At 47.6% G+C, this 18,211-nt stretch overlaps 1 protein-coding gene across 2 annotated transcripts in view; it reads left to right on the top strand.

Annotated features, from left to right (window-relative positions):
- The first annotated feature begins 1,290 nt into the window (after window positions 1–1,290).
- Window positions 1,291–18,211, top strand: part of LOC119163143 (uncharacterized) — a 61,167-nt gene continuing 44,246 nt past the window's right edge. For both annotated transcript variants that reach the window (XR_012886263.1, XM_037415088.2), the window contains exons 1-5: window positions 1,291–1,455; window positions 3,177–3,282; window positions 4,136–4,269; window positions 9,189–9,327; window positions 16,678–16,826. Coding sequence is in view for 1 of the 2 variants with exons in the window: in XM_037415088.2 (XP_037270985.2) it covers window positions 1,395–1,455; window positions 3,177–3,282; window positions 4,136–4,269; window positions 9,189–9,327; window positions 16,678–16,826 (589 nt within the window). In the remaining variant the exon portion in view is untranslated. The remainder of the gene's footprint in view (window positions 1,456–3,176; window positions 3,283–4,135; window positions 4,270–9,188; window positions 9,328–16,677; window positions 16,827–18,211) is intronic.

The raw sequence follows: 18,211 nt of genomic DNA, 5'->3' as shown, positions 1-18,211 counted from the left end.
TAACCTGTGCCGAGGAACGCGGGCATCGAGGTACCCTACGTCACTGGGATCCTCGTACATATACACTGGAGGGAACTGTGGTGCTGTATACTGTCTATTGGAGCTGCAACGCGCACTGCTTCAGCAAGCAGGGTAGTGCGTACATCTGTCTAATCTTCATTCATTCTTCTGGCTCCGTTTGGCTCCACAACACCTGAATCCACTTTGTCGCAAGACGAAGTTCGGCAAATGTTCAGCAGTTCCGCTTCACCGCTTTAACCTTTCTGGGCTCGCCGATTCGAATGGGCTCAAGAAGTTCACAACGGTCAGTTCTTTCATTCGAAGCAAAAAACCAAAACAAAACAATAAAGAACGCCACAAATGCGTTCGAAGCATAAGCATATCCGTGTACTATCCATCATTCCTATGGTGGCTGAAAGATCGCAACGCCAGGGTTCCTTTTGGTTAATTTTAGGAAACTCTATGCCTCGTGACACTTGGAGAAGCAGATCTCAACCATGCACACGGTTCTTTCTGCGAGGGCCCGCGAGATTCTCATCAGCAACCTGGTAGAGCGCCAAGTTGACCCACCAGGACGTACGATTGCCCCCTACAAGACAGGTCTAGCCTAGTTAATGGTTATAATCAGCTCCAGTTTTATCTTTCAGTAATGATATTTCAATAGGAATTTTCGTTTGACATACAGAAGAATCCCGTTGACAACAACAGGCCTTTTATTTTTTTTTTTGGTTAGCCTGCATATATGTACATTCCAGGCGCTGCTACAAAGAAGCTGATTCGTAGGGTACATGATGGCGTCGTCTTTACGAGTTTTTCGTCACAAGTAACATGAAAGTTTGGATTGACAGTCGACTTGGAGCGATGTTTAATTTTTCGCTCACCGCCATTCACGACGCCGCCGCCGCCAACATCGGAATTCCTGTGAAACGTGCTCTGTGGCTATACCGCGTTAAGATTCGTTCGTCGTATTTGTATAAAGAACTCTCGGCGCGTATAGACCGCAGAAATGAAAAAATCCCTACTACTCCTCATTGGTTGAATGAAAACGAGTAAGGGGACAAGCGGTAGGCAAACATCGTCCGTACTGACGTTATCAGTAATTGAGAAAGACTAAATGAACCGTAAGATTAACTTAGCGATTGATCTGTACGGAGTGCTTGGGTGGTAATTTTTTCTTTAAGTTTTGCCATGCTTATAATTCATGTTTTTTTTTCTTTTTTCAGAGGGGGTCCAGACGCGTTTCACGTGGGATTCAACAAGCCGGCAACAAAGCAGAAGAAGTGAAGGAAAGGCGCCATTGTCGGTGTCAAGGTACGCACCCTGTACGTGCAAGTGTTTGCTTGCGCTGTGCCGGTATTCCGCAGTTCGAGCCGCAAAGAAGCGCTGCGGAGACGATGAAGGCTCTAGCGTGTCAAATCTGCATCATCACGGCTTTCCTGGCGCTCCCGTGCACAGGTAAAATAGTGCAGCATGAGGCATATACCGGGAAGCACGTCGTTTTAACAAATGCGTGAGAATACAGAGGCTTCGTTGCACTCGTTGATGATTACTAATTAATTCATGAGCACATACGGGTTTTCATGCGTGGAAATATAAAATATATAATCAGGTAGGTGCCCCTGACAGTCTAGCCGACGATTCTACGTTAAACTAGGACGAAGTAGAAAATATTCACTCACTACCGTAAATTAGGACCATCATCCCAAACTTGCGCCCCTATAGGTGTGTTTGCCCCTAGATGACGCTGTACCATTGATGATGGTATGCAAACACAGATATCGAACTTGAAAGTAAGTCACGTCTCTCGCAGTTAATGCTGTCATTCCGTTTTAGAAATCGAGCGGAGCATGGTATCTTTCCTCTCTAAAACAGTCATTCACTAAAAAAAGTCTCATGCCGTAAAGACAAAAGATATATTTTAGACACATTAACCAAAACATTCTTGTCAGTTGGGTCCGTAAATTATGAATATAACTTGAATATCATTGATTTACAGCCAAATTAATTGGTTGGGGGGAAACCTTTGTGGGAACGATTATATTGTCTCGTTTTGTGATCGGTTGGGTTGATGTGTGTCACAAACGACTCCAATTTTCGGATCATCCGCGGGCCCATCTTCCAAGGAAGGGCGCTTTTGTGTTGGGGGGACGACATCCAGCGACTATAACGACCCAGCGTGGCGCCGGCTCGTCTACCCTGCACCTGTACCGACAGGGGCACCGGCGGTCTAAAAAAGAAAAATTACCCCCAGATGAGACGGGAGCACGTGTACGCCCCTGAAGAGGTTTGAACTGCATCGGAATAGGCAGTTGGCATGCAGCCAGCAACAAGTGCGGTCGTCGGTGTCGCGAGTCTCGCGTAGGCGGCGAGCATGGAGTGACCCGTGCAACGTATTGAGACGGCTGCGATTCCGGGCACCCTCGTCGTCTACCAAGCCGGCGAGATCTCCAGCGGCACCCGTCAACTCCCCTACGTGTACCAAGAGCTGGCTTGGTCCGTATGGAACTTTTTATTGAGACTTTTGTTTAACTGTTAAATTATTATAACCAGCCTTTTTTATTATTTGTAGTTGTGTGCGCTGCGACGCACGTAGAAATTCAAAAGCGCGACCAATGATCATTCTGTAATTATTTCCTTGTAACCCTCTTTTACGATTTCCATCTTGTTGTTATTTTGTTAACATTCCGCATATTTGTCTTTAGCCTGTATCTTTTGTAGTGTTTTTAGCGCATTTTGTTATATAGCTGTTGTTTCTATCGCGCGTATCAGTTTTCCTCCTTTGTATTTTTGTAATCTCCTGCCTTTGCCCCTGTTTTAATTAAATGCTTGTTTATGTGTAATCAAACTCCGTGTCTGCTCAATGAGTGCGTCGGTCAGGCCCACACATCACCACACGTGCAACCCTGCACGGGTCGACCAACCTGCAAATAAATTTGAAATGTGCCACTTCGAGGCCTTTCAGGCGTCGCAGGCCGAAGCGTAAAGTGGAAGCCTGCGAGTCTGCCACACGTCGATGTTGGATCGGCGGGGCCTCACCCGAAGTGCGTGACAATGTGGTTGGCAGTATAGACAATTATTCTAGAATGAAAAGAGTTTTTCTACGGTGTGGACGGAGGTTCCAATACGAATTGATGATTCGCACCGGAGAAACTGTTCACCGATTCTCGGGCTCGCAGGATTTTCGTGTAACGGCGAGAGGTATCCGGAATTGAAAATCCAGTGCTTGCACCACCTCCAACTGAAAGTCAAGGCGGTGCTGGGTGACCTCACGGAAAACTGCAGGTAAGATATCTCTGAATTAGTGAAGTTCGCAAAACATGAGAACTGAATTTGCAACCTCAGAATGCTATGACGTCAACGGGAAAAACACTGACTTATTTCAATAGTTGGCGGTAACACCTGCGGTGCTGTATAGCAGTTGCCCAACAGTACCACTCCCGGCGTCGGTGTAATGTTGGGGGACCTATTGTTTAAAATGTTGATTGTTAGTGGAAGCGAGAGAAGAGAGAATGGATTTAATAGTTTAAAACCCCGAGATCTTGCTCGGAGCTCCGTCACTGACCACCAGATCTGCCTAGGCTACCAGATTAAGGATGTACTGGCCAAGGGAGTGACCAAGGATCGGGGAGTGTGCCAGTCATCAAGAGAGGTGGCGCTTATAATTCTGTGAAGTGTACTGGTAATGTAGAGGACCGTATCTGATGCAGGTGCTGTGGACGTCATGAGTAGGTCAAAATCATAGGTTATCTTGGTCCGGGGCAGTGCTGGATAGCACCGGTGCAAACGCTGGGTCCTGGAGACCCAGGGTGGGCCAAGTGTTAGAAGTGTGCGAAGTGCACTGGTGATGCAAAAGATCGTGTAATGCAGACGCATGCCATCACGTGCAAGTCCAAATTGAAGGTCATGCCGGCCTCAGACAGTGCCATAGCTGAAAAGAATCGGTGGACACCTGGGGTTCTACAGACGTTTCTTAATGTCAGTGAGTAAAATAATGATGATTGTGATTAGGGCAAGTACTTTGATAGAGCAGGCTATCAGTAAAGTACTGTGCAATTTTCTTTCGTTCATTAGGAGCAGGCTGTGACGTCACCTTTCTGAGCGATACGTCACTATTGACCTTTTTTTTTCTCCGCAGGGACTTCGCAGACTTCGCGACCTGCCTGAGGGACAGCTGGGAGAGCTCACACTGTGCTAACGTGGCAGGGGCAGCGCGGTTCAACGATTCACTGCTGCTTAGAATGGAGCAGGTGTACTTTCCCGATTGCCTGAGTGAGAAATGTTTCTCTATCTTTACAGCTTTTCCCCTCTTCGTATACGTACAATTTAATTGAACAGTCTTTTTTCCACTAGATGGACTTCCAGTAACGCTTAAATATCGTACAATTGTATATAGTTCTCAATTGCACGAAAGCGCTGGTGTAACTCTGTAGATGAGCCGCTATATACAGTTAAGTTTGAGAAAAACAGCACTCTGCTCTTTTTTTTTTCGTTATTTGAAGGGAGAGCTGTAGATTTTAAACGTGCTGTAGACCTAGAACACAACTTTACGATCCTTTGCAATTGCAATATTTCCAGACGCTGCTGTGGTTTGGTCTTTACACAATACGTTACATTTCGTTGAGCTGAGAGAGTTAAGTCAATGAGAATTTCACTTGCAAAAGTAACCAGTGACCTCACACACTAATTTACGTCGATCGTATATGCATAAAATTAGGGTGCGTCTTTTGCATTCTTTGCAGCCATAAAAGTTAAGTGACCTAATGACTTCTTTAGTCCACTCCCAGTTGTGTGCAGCGTGCCTTCGTCTCCAGAAACTCTACATGCCAATGTGTTCTGGCACTGTTTTCTAACTACTATTGCACCAGCAACCGAGAATGTTTACACTGCTGAAACATGTATTGAACGAATCCTAACTCATTGATGTCTTCATAACTTCATGTTCACGTGACAGTTTTAGGAACCAGTGGGAGGGCAAGCGTGACTTAAGAAATCGTGCACGCACGTCACCGATCTTGGAGGTCGCGTTGATATCCGTACACTAAAAAAAAAAAAAACCTGAGTATACCTGAATTTTTTCGGCTGGTTTTCACTTGCCACGTATGCAACGCACCTTAGAAGACAGGGTGACTCTCTAGGGGGGCCAGAGTCGGCGCCCTCAGGGAGAGTCCTCTGACCCTCTAAGGAAGAGTGAAAGGACTCTAGTGCGAAGGATCCCATTACCACTTCTCGTGGAATCGGGCGACTCTTGCCATTGACGCTTCTACGTGGGTCAAGCGACTTCATGGTTATTTTAAGCTACTCAATCGACCCATGCTCTACTTTGCGCGACTACTGCTGGAAATAGTGAAGTATTCTTTAAGCATCTACAGTAATACTCACTGTTGTGCACAGCAACTGCAAAAAATGTAGCATAACTTTAATTACACTCGTCTAAAGCTCAGTAGAGCAATACGAAGAGCGCGGTAAGATATTTTGTGAATTCCAATGATGTTATTTTCATTTACATGCTTCTATGAGTATAGCCAACCAAAACATGTGTGATGTACATGGTGTCAAGTCGCGCAAAATAAACTGCAGATATCTGATTTATGTTTCCATATTTATTGCTTATGATTATGAATAAGTCAAAGTTGCGATGGCTGGAGGAATCGAACTTGTGGCTTGCAATGTTGTCGCTCCTGTTTAGAGTGAGTAGCCACGAAAAAAATCAACCTGAAAAGAAGAACGTGATGCCAAGACGAGAAACAGAATCGTGAACAGATGGCAAAACCTACACAATAAGTCATTTACCCAGACAAAACAAGCACATAACAAAACAACAAAAGCAAACTGGCACAGTAAACCGGTACATTCGGATGAAGCAAGGTGTTTTGCAAGTAATAAATATTGAATATACGGGTTTTTCAAGGCCCCCTTTTCCGCCCCACCGAAAAAAAAAAAGTCATGGCTCCGGACCTGCAATATATAGGCATTGGCTTACACGTATCAAAGCAATTTTTTGATAACTCGCTTCAAAGTTTTCTTTGAGAATAAGGCCCTGGCATATTCTGACAAACAAGCCCATCCTCTGGCAGTCAGGGACACGCCGCGAATGATTATTTAGCGCGGGATTTACAAACGTAACATGTCCTTGGACTCGGTTTAACACATGCGAGTACGAGCGCTAAAACGACACCAACGCGTGGCTAGCATTTTTGGATATCAAGGGAGCGTACGATAGCGTGGTTCAAGAGGAATTGTGGGGAATACTGAACACACTAGGCGTGGAACATGTAGTCACTAATCTTTTAAAGGGTATCTATAAAGGTAACAAGGTAGTTATAAAGTGGGAAAAACAGGTATCCAAGCCTGCAGAGGTAAAACGGGGGCTTAGGCAGGGGTGCCCCCTGTCACCCTTATTATTCATGATGTACCTACAAGGATTAGAGGCAAAATTAGAGGGAAGTGGACTGGGCTTAAACCTCTCTTTAGTCAAACAAGGAAAACTTATTGATCAGGCACTACCAACATTAATGTACGCAGATGATATAGTGCTAATGGCAGAAGATTTGCAGAGATTGATGGACATCTGCGGTAATGAGGGAGATAGGTTAGATTTTAGATTCAGTAAGGAAAAATCAGCATTCATGATTTTCAATGACAACGAAGGTAGCGAGCTTAGAATACCGGAGGTCACGCTAGAGATAACAGATAATTACAAATATCTGGGCGTATGGATAAGCAATGGGACCGAGTATCTGAGGGAACACGAAATATACGTGACGACTAAAGGTAACAGGAATGCAGCAGTCATGAAAAATAGGGCACTGTGGAATTACAATAGGTATGATGTTGTGAGAGGAATATGGAAAGGGTTCATGGTTCCTGGGCTGACGTTCGGCAATGCGGTCTTGTGCATGAGATCAGAAGTTCAAGCAAGATTAGAAATTAAGCAACGTGGAATAGGTAGGCTTGCTTTAGGAGCTCACAAGAATACACCAAATCAGGGAGTACAAGGTGATATGGGATGGACATCATTTGAGGGCAGGGAAGCTAGCAGCAAGATAAAATTTGAGAAACGATTGAGAGAAATGGGGGAAGAGCGTTGGGCTAGGAAGGTTTTCAGCTACTTGTACATGAAGAATGTCGATACGGAATGGAGGAAGCGAACCAGGAAGTTGACTGGTAAATACTTAGAAAACAGCAGGTGGCCAAACCAAAAAGAACTATCGGTTAAGAAGAAAGTGAAGGAAACGGAGACTGACATGTGGAGAATGGGTATGATCAAGAAGTCCGCACTAGAGATCTATCGAACTTTTAAGCAGGAAATTGCCAAGGAAAGGATCTATGATAATACTCGGGGTAGTTCTCTACTGTTTGAGGCCAGGACGGGAGTACTGCGAACCAAGACATATCGGGCCAAATACGAAGGGGTAGACACAGTATGCAGTGCGTGTGGAGAGGAAGAAGAAACTGCCGAACAAATGTTCTGTAAAGGGCTTCACCCTATAGTTCAGGATGATGGCGCAGAGTTTTTCAAAGCACTGGGGTTTAGGGACCGGGAGGGCAAAATGAACATTAAGCGGGTAGACTTAACCAGAAGGAGGTTATCTGATTGGTGGCTAAAGTCAAGACACAAGTGAAAATTAAACTCTTCACGGCAAAGTACGAATCCTCAAACTCACTTTTTAAGGAAAAAAATAAATATAGTTTTTGGTTCATTAGGTATTACGGCTTGGTGGCGCTAGCCACCGCCCGATCTAAAGGGTACAGCCATATCCATCCATCCATCCATCCATCCATCCAGCGTACGGACGCCATCTACATTAACATCAGCAATGTCTTACGCTCGAGCTACCGCTTATAGCTGCCATAGTCGTGTAGACTCACTCCATTCTGTTATAGCGCCGATCGTCATCGCAGATATAAGCAAAGCACGACAACAACAACAAAACTAACAAAAAAAAACGAGAGAAAACAACGCACGCCGTCGGAAGTCTAGAGCTTTTCCCGTCACTGGTGAGGCGTCTCCTAAACATTTTAAATGAGTACTGCGTACGTGCTGGCAGCATCGCGCCATATTTGCACCTCAAACTAACGTCTACAAAAGCTGTTTTATGTAGTACGTCCCGGTACATAGGTGTTTTTTTTTTTAGTTTGCACCCACAAAAGCATGCTGAAAGCTCGATAGAAAAGTTATTACGACGTAGCCTAAAATTCACCCGATATCAAGCCCTTTCAGCAGTGCAGAGAGAATGTGCGATTAGCGACTTGTCACCCTTGATAAGTGATCGCATAATTCATTGTATGAGTGCTGCAATAGCTTACCGCCTAAAGTAACAGTTTTAATTGGACGTCTGCAGCCTGCCCGCGAACGCATGTCAGCCTACTTCCGCAGAGCTGCAGACGCGCAGCGAGCGTTGTGCCATTAGTACCTACGAAAACAGCACACTCACCGTTGGCAGGCACACGTCCGTGTCTCCATGAATGACTTGATCCGTCGAGAAAGCTTCATCCGAGCGTCATTTCGGGTACAGAGACATGCGTGACCGCCACTGTCTACGCGCACGTTCGCTCGAACACGGCGCTCATGCGACCAGCGCAATCAACAATACGCATTCACAGACGGAGGAGAGAGAGAGAAGGCAGCAAAGGCACTGGCGGCTACACGCGACAACACATCTACCGCTGAGGACGGGCCCCTTGCCACCCTTGCTTCCGGACTGCTGTTCGTGCTGATGACGACCGTGCCACTGCTCACTTAATCTTTTCTCTTCCTTCCACTTTTCTCCCTTTTCCCTTCCTAGCAGGCACTGCGCCGTGCTCCCGACCGGGTTGCAGAAATTAGGTGCCTTTTCTTATCTTCTAACCACTTCCACACGCGACAACAAGTCGCCTGGGGTAGAGGGGAACCCGCCACAGCGACGCCGAACAGCAAAAGCGCGATATGTACGGCCTATACGGCGGTGCCTTTGACAGGGAAGGCAATCGAAACGCGCTTCGCGAGGGTCTACATGACTCCCTTTTAAATGGCAACTCTCTTTTTCTGTTTCTGCCTTCCAAAAGGGGCCAGGTGAGTTCCCCAAGAGTGTCAGAATCCTCTTTCGACTCTCTCTCTCTCTTTTAGAGTGTATAATCTGCGTACACCTCTTGAGGGTCCTCATTCCCGGAGTCGTCACTGCAGACATTTCCTTCCTCCATGATTGCAGACGAAACCAGCGGGATCGAAAAGGAATGCCATCCAGGCAAAGCCCTCCAGAAGTTCATGAGCTGCGGAAGCCGATTCTACGACAGCGCCGTTCGCGTCTTTCAGAACCACGACACCGTGTCACTCACGTCAATCTGTCCGTAAGTCACCACACTATAATTTCGTCTCTGCACAATCGTCGCTCGGTTGTTAAGCACCATCGTCTGGCAGATTGTCGGTACGAAATGTTTTTCGTTTCGCTGTTCCGTTCCACCGCAAAAAGGTTTGTTCCGTTTCTGTTCTGCAACAAAAAAAAAAGTTCCGTAGAGCTGTTCGTGTGTGAAAAAAATTTCAAGATGAAGTAACGATAAAAGCATACGAATTGTAGTACAGTTACTAAACAACGCTCGACAGGGGTAGAAGACGTCTTACCCACGTTCTCAGGATGGCGCAGGCGGAGGGGCAAGGGAAAGGGGGGGATCATGTCTGTTGCCGAGCCACTCAGTAGGGTTAAAGAGGGCACCGCTCCGCAGGAAAAGAAAGTGTTCCTGACTTGACAAAAAAAAATCACCCACAGTGGTCATAAATGGTATCGGTAGGATCCTGATCACACACACACACACACACACACACACACACACACACACACACACACACACACACACACACACACACATATATATATATATATATATATATATATATATATATATATATATATATATATATATATATATATATATATATATATATATATATATATATATATATATATATATATATATATATATATATATATATACACTTAACTACTCTGAATATCAACTGCTGCTAACACTAACATCCAATTGTTCGGAAGCGCACAACCTTATTCACTAAAACGTAACAACATGAACTGGCGAACAAAAAGAAAGGAGCACTGCTATCACAATCGGAGCTGTGATTTGCCTTACTTCAAGATGCGCTGGCCCAGTCATAGCTCCGTTCTGTAATCAAGGAAACGGCGTGCGTAGCGTATTTGTATACATTTGCGCATTGTAACGCATACTTGAAGTATTTAGCATTTGTTGCGCATGTTCTTTTTTTTTCCCTTTTCTGAGATCAAAGGCTGTACCCTCTAGTTTCGTTTCACCGCCTATATATATATATATATATATATATATATATATATATATATATATATATATATATATATATATATATATATATATATATATATATATATACAGAAGAATAACTTCGGTTGCCGCAAGGCTATAAATATGAAAGTAGATGCGCTTTCACATAACAACTGTTTATTGTGCCGACGTTTCGACAGGAACCCTGTCTTTTTCAAGGCATAATGCCTTGAAAAAGACAGGGTTCCTGTCGAAACGTCGGCACAATAAACAGTTATGTGAAAGCGCATCTACTTTCATATATATATATATATATATATATATATATATATATATATATATATATATATATATATAGTGTATACCTAAGGGCTCGTTTTTCCGTGTTTTAACACAATATTAATGAGATCTAACAGACAGTAATGCCAAGGAATGTACAGGGGAAGTTATTAGAACCAATGGAATGTAAATAGAAAGAAAGAAAAGTGGATGAAAAAATAACCAGCCGTGAGCAGGAATCGAACCTACGACCTTCGAATAACGCGTTCGATGCTCTAACCACTGAGCTATCACAGCGGCCTTCCCTCCCTCCACTTTTTTGGGTTTATATGTGAATTTAGAAGTAGGAGTGACAGTCAGCGCCATCTATAAGCCAAACAACGAGTGTGAAAACACTCTTATTCGCAAGTTTGGCGTCACGTAGCACGTGAACTTTATTATGAGCGGGCAGCTAATTAATTGTCCCTCTTATACAACCTAAACACACCAAGTCTGCCAGTACGAGACTCGTTCAATGAAATAAGGGAAAGAAGTGTATACCTAAGGGCTCGTTTTTCCGTGTTTTAACACAATATTAATGAGATCTAACAGACAGTAATGCCAAGGAATGTACAGGGGAAGTTATTAGAACCAATGGAATGTAAATAGGAAGAAAGAAGAAAGAAAAGTGGATGAAAAAATAACCAGCCGTGAGCAGTAATCGAACCTACGACCTTCGAATAACGCGTTCGATGCTCTAACCACTGAGCTATCACAGCGGCCTATATATATATATATATATATATATATATATATATATATATATATATATATATATATATATATATATATATATATATATATATTGTGATGACGTTTATTCGAGCCGAGAAGTCGCAGCGAGGTCGCAACGGAAAGTGGGCGTATGGCAAGTCTGGCAGAGGCGGCACAAACTCTCGCGCAAGCAGAGCACGGGCTTTTCGTTGTCTTCCGAAGGCGCATACGCGTTGGTGCGTATGCTCCACTACAATACCCCCGGGGTGAAGGGTAGCCATCCTGGCGACTCAGGGAGTAGGCACAATGAGGGGGTCGTAGTAGGGCTTGAGACGGTCGACGTGTACGGTCTCGCGTCCTCGACGGCGCAAATCTGGTGATTGTGTTAACGGCTCGATGACGTAATTCACCGGGGAGGTTGCGTCAATGACACGGTATGGACCATGGTACCGGGCCAGAAGCTTAGAAGAAAGGCCAGGAACGTGCGGGGGCCCCCAAAGCCACACAAGGGAGCCAGCACGAAATGTAGGAGCTATGCGGTGAGCGTCGTCGTGTCGAGTCTTTTGTAGACCTTGAGCCTCACTTGTCAGAGACGGAGCCAACTGACGGCAGTCTTCAGCGTATCTGGCGACTTCCGAAAGCGGGGAGCACTCAGATGCATCAGGGTGGTACGGTAGTATAGTGTCGAGTGGGTGGGAAGGTTCGCGGCCGTACAATAGAAAGAACGGGGAAAAACCGGTAGTCGCTTGCGTCGCGGTGTTATAAGCGAAGGTAACAAAGGGCAATACAGCGTCCCAGTTAGTGTGGTCGGATGAGGTGTACATCCTCAGCATGTCGCCAAGTGTGCGGTTGAACCGCTCAGTAAGACCATTTGTCTGTGGATGGTATGCGGTAGATTTCCTGTGGATAATGTTGCATTCAGCGAGGATAGCTTGGATGACCTCCGACAGGAACGCTCGACCCCTATCACTGAGTAATTCCCGCGGAGCACCATGGCGTAGAATGAAGCTGCGGAGAATGAAGAGTGCAACTTCGTGGGCGGTCGCTGCCGGTAGAGCTGCAGTCTCAGCGTAGCGTGTCAGATGGTCGACTCCGACAATAATCCACCGGTTTCCAGATCTACTGTATGGGAGGGGGGCCATAGAGGTCTATACCCACGCGGTCGAATGGGCGAGCCGGGCACGGGAGCGGCTGTAACATGCCAGTAAAGTGCCGCGGAGGTGTTTTGTTCTGTTGGCAAGTGGTGCAAGACTGAACGTATTTCTGCACAAAACGATACATTCCTCGCCAGTAATAGCGTTGGCGCAGCCTTTCGTAGGTTTTCAGGACACCTGCGTGAGCACTTTGGGGATCTGCATGAAAATTCATGCAGATGTGAGAGCGCATATGAGTTGGGACAGCAAGGAGCCACTTCCGACCACCAGGCGTGTAGTTGCGGTGGTACAGAATGTTGTCACGTAAGGAAAAGTGGGCTGCTTGCCGGCGCAGCGCTCTCGTGGAAGGGACAGAAGACGGATCGGTAAGGTAGTCGACTAACAAGACAAGGTATGGGTCTTTACGCTGCTCCAAAAGCATGTCAGTGCTGTCGAGTGGTGACAAGGTGGTAAAAGGGGGTGACAGAGAAGCCACATCTGGTGTTAATGGCGATCGGGAAAGTGCATCGGCGTCCGCATGCTTGCGACCGGAACGATATACGACACGGATGTCGTACTCCTGCAATCGAAGTGCCCAACGGCCCAGACGTCCGGACGGGTCTTTCAAGGTGGACAGCCAACATAGAGCGTGGTGGTCTGTGACCACGTCGAAAGGACGGCCGTAAAGGTACGGGCGAAACTTCGTAAGCGCCCAGATTATGACCAAACACTCCTTCTCTGTCACGGAGTAATTCAATTCAGCCTTCTTAAGAGTGCGACTTGCATAAGCGACTACGTATTCGGTTTGGGTGCCTTTCCGTTGTGCCAAAACTGCGCCAAGACCAACGCCGCTTGCATCAGTGTGAACTTCTGTGGCAGCAGCGGGGTCGTAGTGGCGAAGAATAGGTGGCGAGGTCAGCAGGCGGCGCAGCTGGTGAAATGCGTCGTCACATGCAGGTGACCATGCAGATATACCTTTGCTGTTGGAAAGCAGACTAGTCAGAGGTGCAATGATGGACGCGAAGTTGCGCACGAAGCGACGAAAGTAAGAGCAAAGACCAACGAAACTTCTTAGGGCTTTCAGTGATGTGGGCATTGGGAAGTCAGCGACAGCTCGAAGCTTATCGGGGTCCGGAAGAACACCGTCTCTTGTGATGACGTGTACCAAGATGGTTAGTTTTCGGGCTGCGAAGTGGCACTTCTTGGTGTTAAGTTGTAGGCCTGCAGAAGCTAGACACGTCAGAATCTCGTGGAGACGACGAAGATGTGTCGGGAAATCAGCTGAAAAGACTACGATGTCATCTAGGTAACACAAGCAAGTTTTCCACCTGTGGGCCCGCTATATGGTATCTATCATGCGTTCAAACGTCGCAGGCGTGTTGCAGAGCCCAAATGGCATGACTTTGAACTCATACAGGCCATCCGGCGTTACAAAGGCTGTTTTAGGGCGATCACATTCAGCCATTGGCACCTGCCAATACGCAGAACGCAGATCCAAGGATGTGAAGTACTCGGCGCCTTGTAAACAGTCAAGAGCATCGTCTATTCGTGGTAGCGGGTAGACGTCTTTCTTTATAATCTTGTTTAAGTGGCGATAGTCCACGCAAAATCGAACGGTGCCATCTTTTTTCTTTACCAGAACCACGGGTGACGACCAAGCGCTTTGAGAAGGCTGTATGACTCCCCGTTTAAGCATGTCATCTACTTGCTCCGTAATGACGCGGCGCTCTTCGGCAGAAACGCGGTAAGGACGCTGTCGCAGAGGCGAATGTGAGCCGGTGTCAATAGTATGAGTGACAGTCGTGGTGCGGCCCAAAGCAGGTTTCTGAAAGTCGAAAGAAGAGCGAAACTTGTTAAGGAGAGCAACATGTTGGCTGCGATGCGAGGGGGGAAGGTCTGCGTCAGTAGCATTGTCGAACGCTGGTGAGCTTGATGGCTCAGACGCCTGAGTGATTGCGGCAATCTGACATGGCGTTTCGTCGGGAAGAATAATATCATTGATATGGTCGACAGGTTGCACATATCCTAACGTTTCACCACGAAGCAAGCCAATGGGGTAGTTGCAGTGGTTGGTAACCAGCATTACGGTTAAACCAGACGCAATCGTAAGAACGGCAAATGGGAGCACGATGCCCTTGCGTTCAGTAAAAACAGGGGATGGCGTAAACACCACCGTAGCGTCAGGTTGCGCCACACATGAAAGGCTAATAGGGACTGAAGCTTCCAGAGGCAAGGTGATGTCGTCGTCAGCGATGAGTTTGCAGAGCAGTGGTGAATGGTCGGGCGGTGGAAATTCACAACTTGGCACTAGGGACACTTCCGCACGGCAACAATCGATGATAGCTTCATGACCTGATAAGAAATCCCAACCCAGGATGAGGTCATGAGAGCAAAATGGTAGTACAAAAAATTGGACGATGTACAAAACGTCTTGGATTACGACGCGCGCCGTACACACAGACGAGGGCTGAATGCGTTGCGCGCTAGCCGTGGACAGCACGATGCCACAGAGAGATGTGGTCACTTTCTTCAGTTTGCGACAAAATTTTGCGTTCATCACAGAAACGGCGGCCCCAGTATCAATTAACGCTTGTGTGGCGACTCCCTCAACATTGACATCAACAACATTTCGCGGCGAAAATGGAGGCCTTGATAATTGCGCAGAAGTTGCAGTTCTTGCCTCTGGAACTGCACTGATTAGTTTCCCTCCTCAGGAGGTGGTCTACGACGCATAGGAGATGGCGATCGGCGACGAGGAGATGGGAAACAAGAAGTCGATGGGCGACGATCCGAGTCAGAGTGCCTCTGTTCGTATGCAGACGTGGTGGCCTGCTGCAACGCATAGGTAGGAGTTCCAAAGGAGGCGTACGCAGGTGTGGGACGGCGGCGGCAGTAGCGTGCAATGTGGCCAGCGATGCCACACGCGAAGCAGATAGGACGGTTGTCATGGGTGCGCCACTCATTAGATGGACGGAAAAAGCGAGGTGAGGGCCTGTAAACCGGAGGCGCTGCCGGAGGAGGTGGAGCCGATAAGGATACTGGATGCGGTGGGGGTCGCGCAACCACGGCTGCGTAGCTGAGAGGTAAAGATGGTGCAGGTGGTGCGTAGCTGACAGCTGAGAGATTAGATGCTGCTGAAGTGCATGCGTAAGGGGCCTGAACTGTAGGTAGGACATCGCAAATTTCAGTGCGTATGGCCTGCTGCAGTGTCGAAGGCAGACTTGCGGTGGGCACGTCGCTATGCGGCAGCGGGGAGAGCTGTCGGGCGACTTCCTCCCTGATGAAGTCTTTGATCTGGTTGAACAGACTTTCTTGGCGCACGTTGACATTTGCGAGTGCGACAGCCGAGATCGAATCTGGTGGCGAGACACTCTGTCGGGCGATGGAACGCTGACGGCGTAATTCATCGAAGCTCTGGCACAGGCTTACGAGGATTGCCACCGAGGTCGGGCTTTTCGCTAGCAACATCTGGAATGCGCCATCCTCAATGCCCTTGAGAATCTGCCGAATTTTCTCTTCTTCGGGCATAGATGGGTTAACACGCCTGCAGAAGTCGAGCACATCCTCAATGTAACTCGTAAACGTTTCGCCAGGATGCTGGGCTCTGTGGCGCAGACGCTGGTCAGCGTGGAGCTTGCGGACCTCTGGTCGGCCGAACGCTTCTGTTACGAGGGTCTTAAAGGAGGACCAGTTGGCGATGGCCGTTTCGCGGTTGGTAAACCAAAGCTTAGCTACGTCTGCCAAGTAAAAGATAACGTAAGCGAGTTTAGAGTCGTCGTCCCACTTGTTGCTGACGCTTACGCGTTCGTACAAGGAAAGCCAGTCTTCGACGTCTTGCTCACCACTTCCGCTGAAGATTGGTGGGTCCCGTTGGCGAGTAGCGCCGGGGCAGGTAGACGGGGCAGCCGATGGTGCTGGCTGGGCTGGGACGGGCTGGTTGGCGACTGCGTCAGTCATGTTTCGCGGTAGTCTTTCAGGCAACTTGCGAGAGCGGAGCTCCAGGTCTTCTTGGGGATCTCAGCAGCCTCCACCAAATGTGATGACGTTTATTCGAGCCGAGAAGTCGCAGCGAGGTCGCAACGGAAAGTGGGCGTACGGCAAGTCTGGCAGAGGTGGCACAAACTCTCGCGCAAGCAGAGCACGGGCTTTTCGTTGTCTTCCGAAGGCGCATACGCGTTGGTGCGTATGCTCCACTACAATATATATATTTTTTTCTCTCACTTTACAGCGAAGTCGACACGTACGACCAGTGCGCTCGTGAGACGCAGCATGAGGCGCGCTGCTCGTCGGGATACGAGATGGCGCCCCACATCAAGTTCATCGCTGATGGCGTCACTCAAAGGTACCGCCTCCTCTGCGACGCCCTGAATAAAGCAGGTGAGCTCCACGCCTCTTGCGCGCGTTCGTATAGGAGCCCGGCCGCCACAGGATAAGGCTCGGAAAACGGCGAGCCCTTCCGTGTTGGGTAACTGACCCTTCTCTCCGGGCTAGATGACATCATGGCAGACAGATGCTTTGAAGGGATTGTTGCAGTAATCAAGGATGGGCCAGAAGGCAGGAGGCTCAGTCACGTGGGCACACGCTTATCCAAAAGGCGTTCTAACCAGGCGCCACGCGCATCTCAAGCACACGCTGCCACGAGCTTCTCCTGGCGTTGTCTAGATGGCAGCATCTGCAACAGCAGCTGCTGTATTGTATAGCGACAGTTGAGCGGCACACTTCAACAAATTCGCACCAGGATCTCCCGCTGTTGCAGGAAAGCAACGACGACTGCAGAATAGTGACTTAAGGTTTGCGTGAACTTTCTTTTCTGATTGTGGTGGGGGGTTAGTTTTTTTTTTTTGACAATACATATGTACGTGTGCATTTTAAGGCAGGCTGGTACATGCACAGAAGAAAAAAATTCGATTTGAGAGGCGGTGTTTTGAACCCCTACCCCCTCTCTTTATTGGAATAAGTTATTCGAAACAAAGGCTTCCCGACAGTGTATGCGGACGATATTGTTTCACTTGCGGACAATGCAAGACACTTATCGGAATTGGCGAACACGAGGGGAAAATGGTGGCAGGGCTGCAACAGGAGGAAGGGGGGGGGGGGTAGAGGAGGTTCTGATACCCCTCGAAATATTATTCATAATAATAATATCTGGGCTGTAACGTCCCGAACCACTCTATTATGTTGAGGGGTGCCGTAGTGAAGGGCTCCGCAAATTTTGACCATCCGGCGTTTACCGTGCACTCACGTGGCACAGTGTGCACGGACCTTTACCGTTTCGCGCCTCCATCGACCATCGCGGCCGTGATCGAACCCGTGGCCTTTGGTTCAGCAGCCATAACCACTGCTCGACCGTGGTGGGCCCCCTAAAAGTTTCCTTGCTTCAGCTTTCCGGCTCATACTAAAGTATATGCACGAATTTACATCAACCACCAGTTTCTAGAGTTAGCCGTTCTACACATAAACTCCCCCCGAAAAAAATTCCTGGGTATGGCTCTGGACAATCGGTTCAAATAGTCAGGCTGCACCTTTAGCGCATAGAAATGCGGGGTCACTGTTTCTAATGAAGAAAGGAGAGTCGATGTGATATACAGCAAGCAGCAGGACATTCCCAAAGTTAGACATTATAAGTACCTATAGTTCAATGAAGGCTTGATATGTGCGCCTGGGTGGAACAGTGGCTACGCCGCTCGACTGCTGGTCACGTGTTCAATCCCGGCGGCAGCGCTCGCAATTCGATGGAGGCGAAATTGTAGAGCACCGTGTAC

The sequence above is a fragment of the Rhipicephalus microplus genome, chromosome 9 (assembly GCF_043290135.1).
Source record: "Rhipicephalus microplus isolate Deutch F79 chromosome 9, USDA_Rmic, whole genome shotgun sequence".
In the NCBI taxonomy this organism is placed as follows: domain Eukaryota; kingdom Metazoa; phylum Arthropoda; class Arachnida; order Ixodida; family Ixodidae; genus Rhipicephalus; species Rhipicephalus microplus.
Note: the sequence above shows the minus strand (reverse complement) of the source record. Positions and strands in the feature narration are given on the sequence as shown.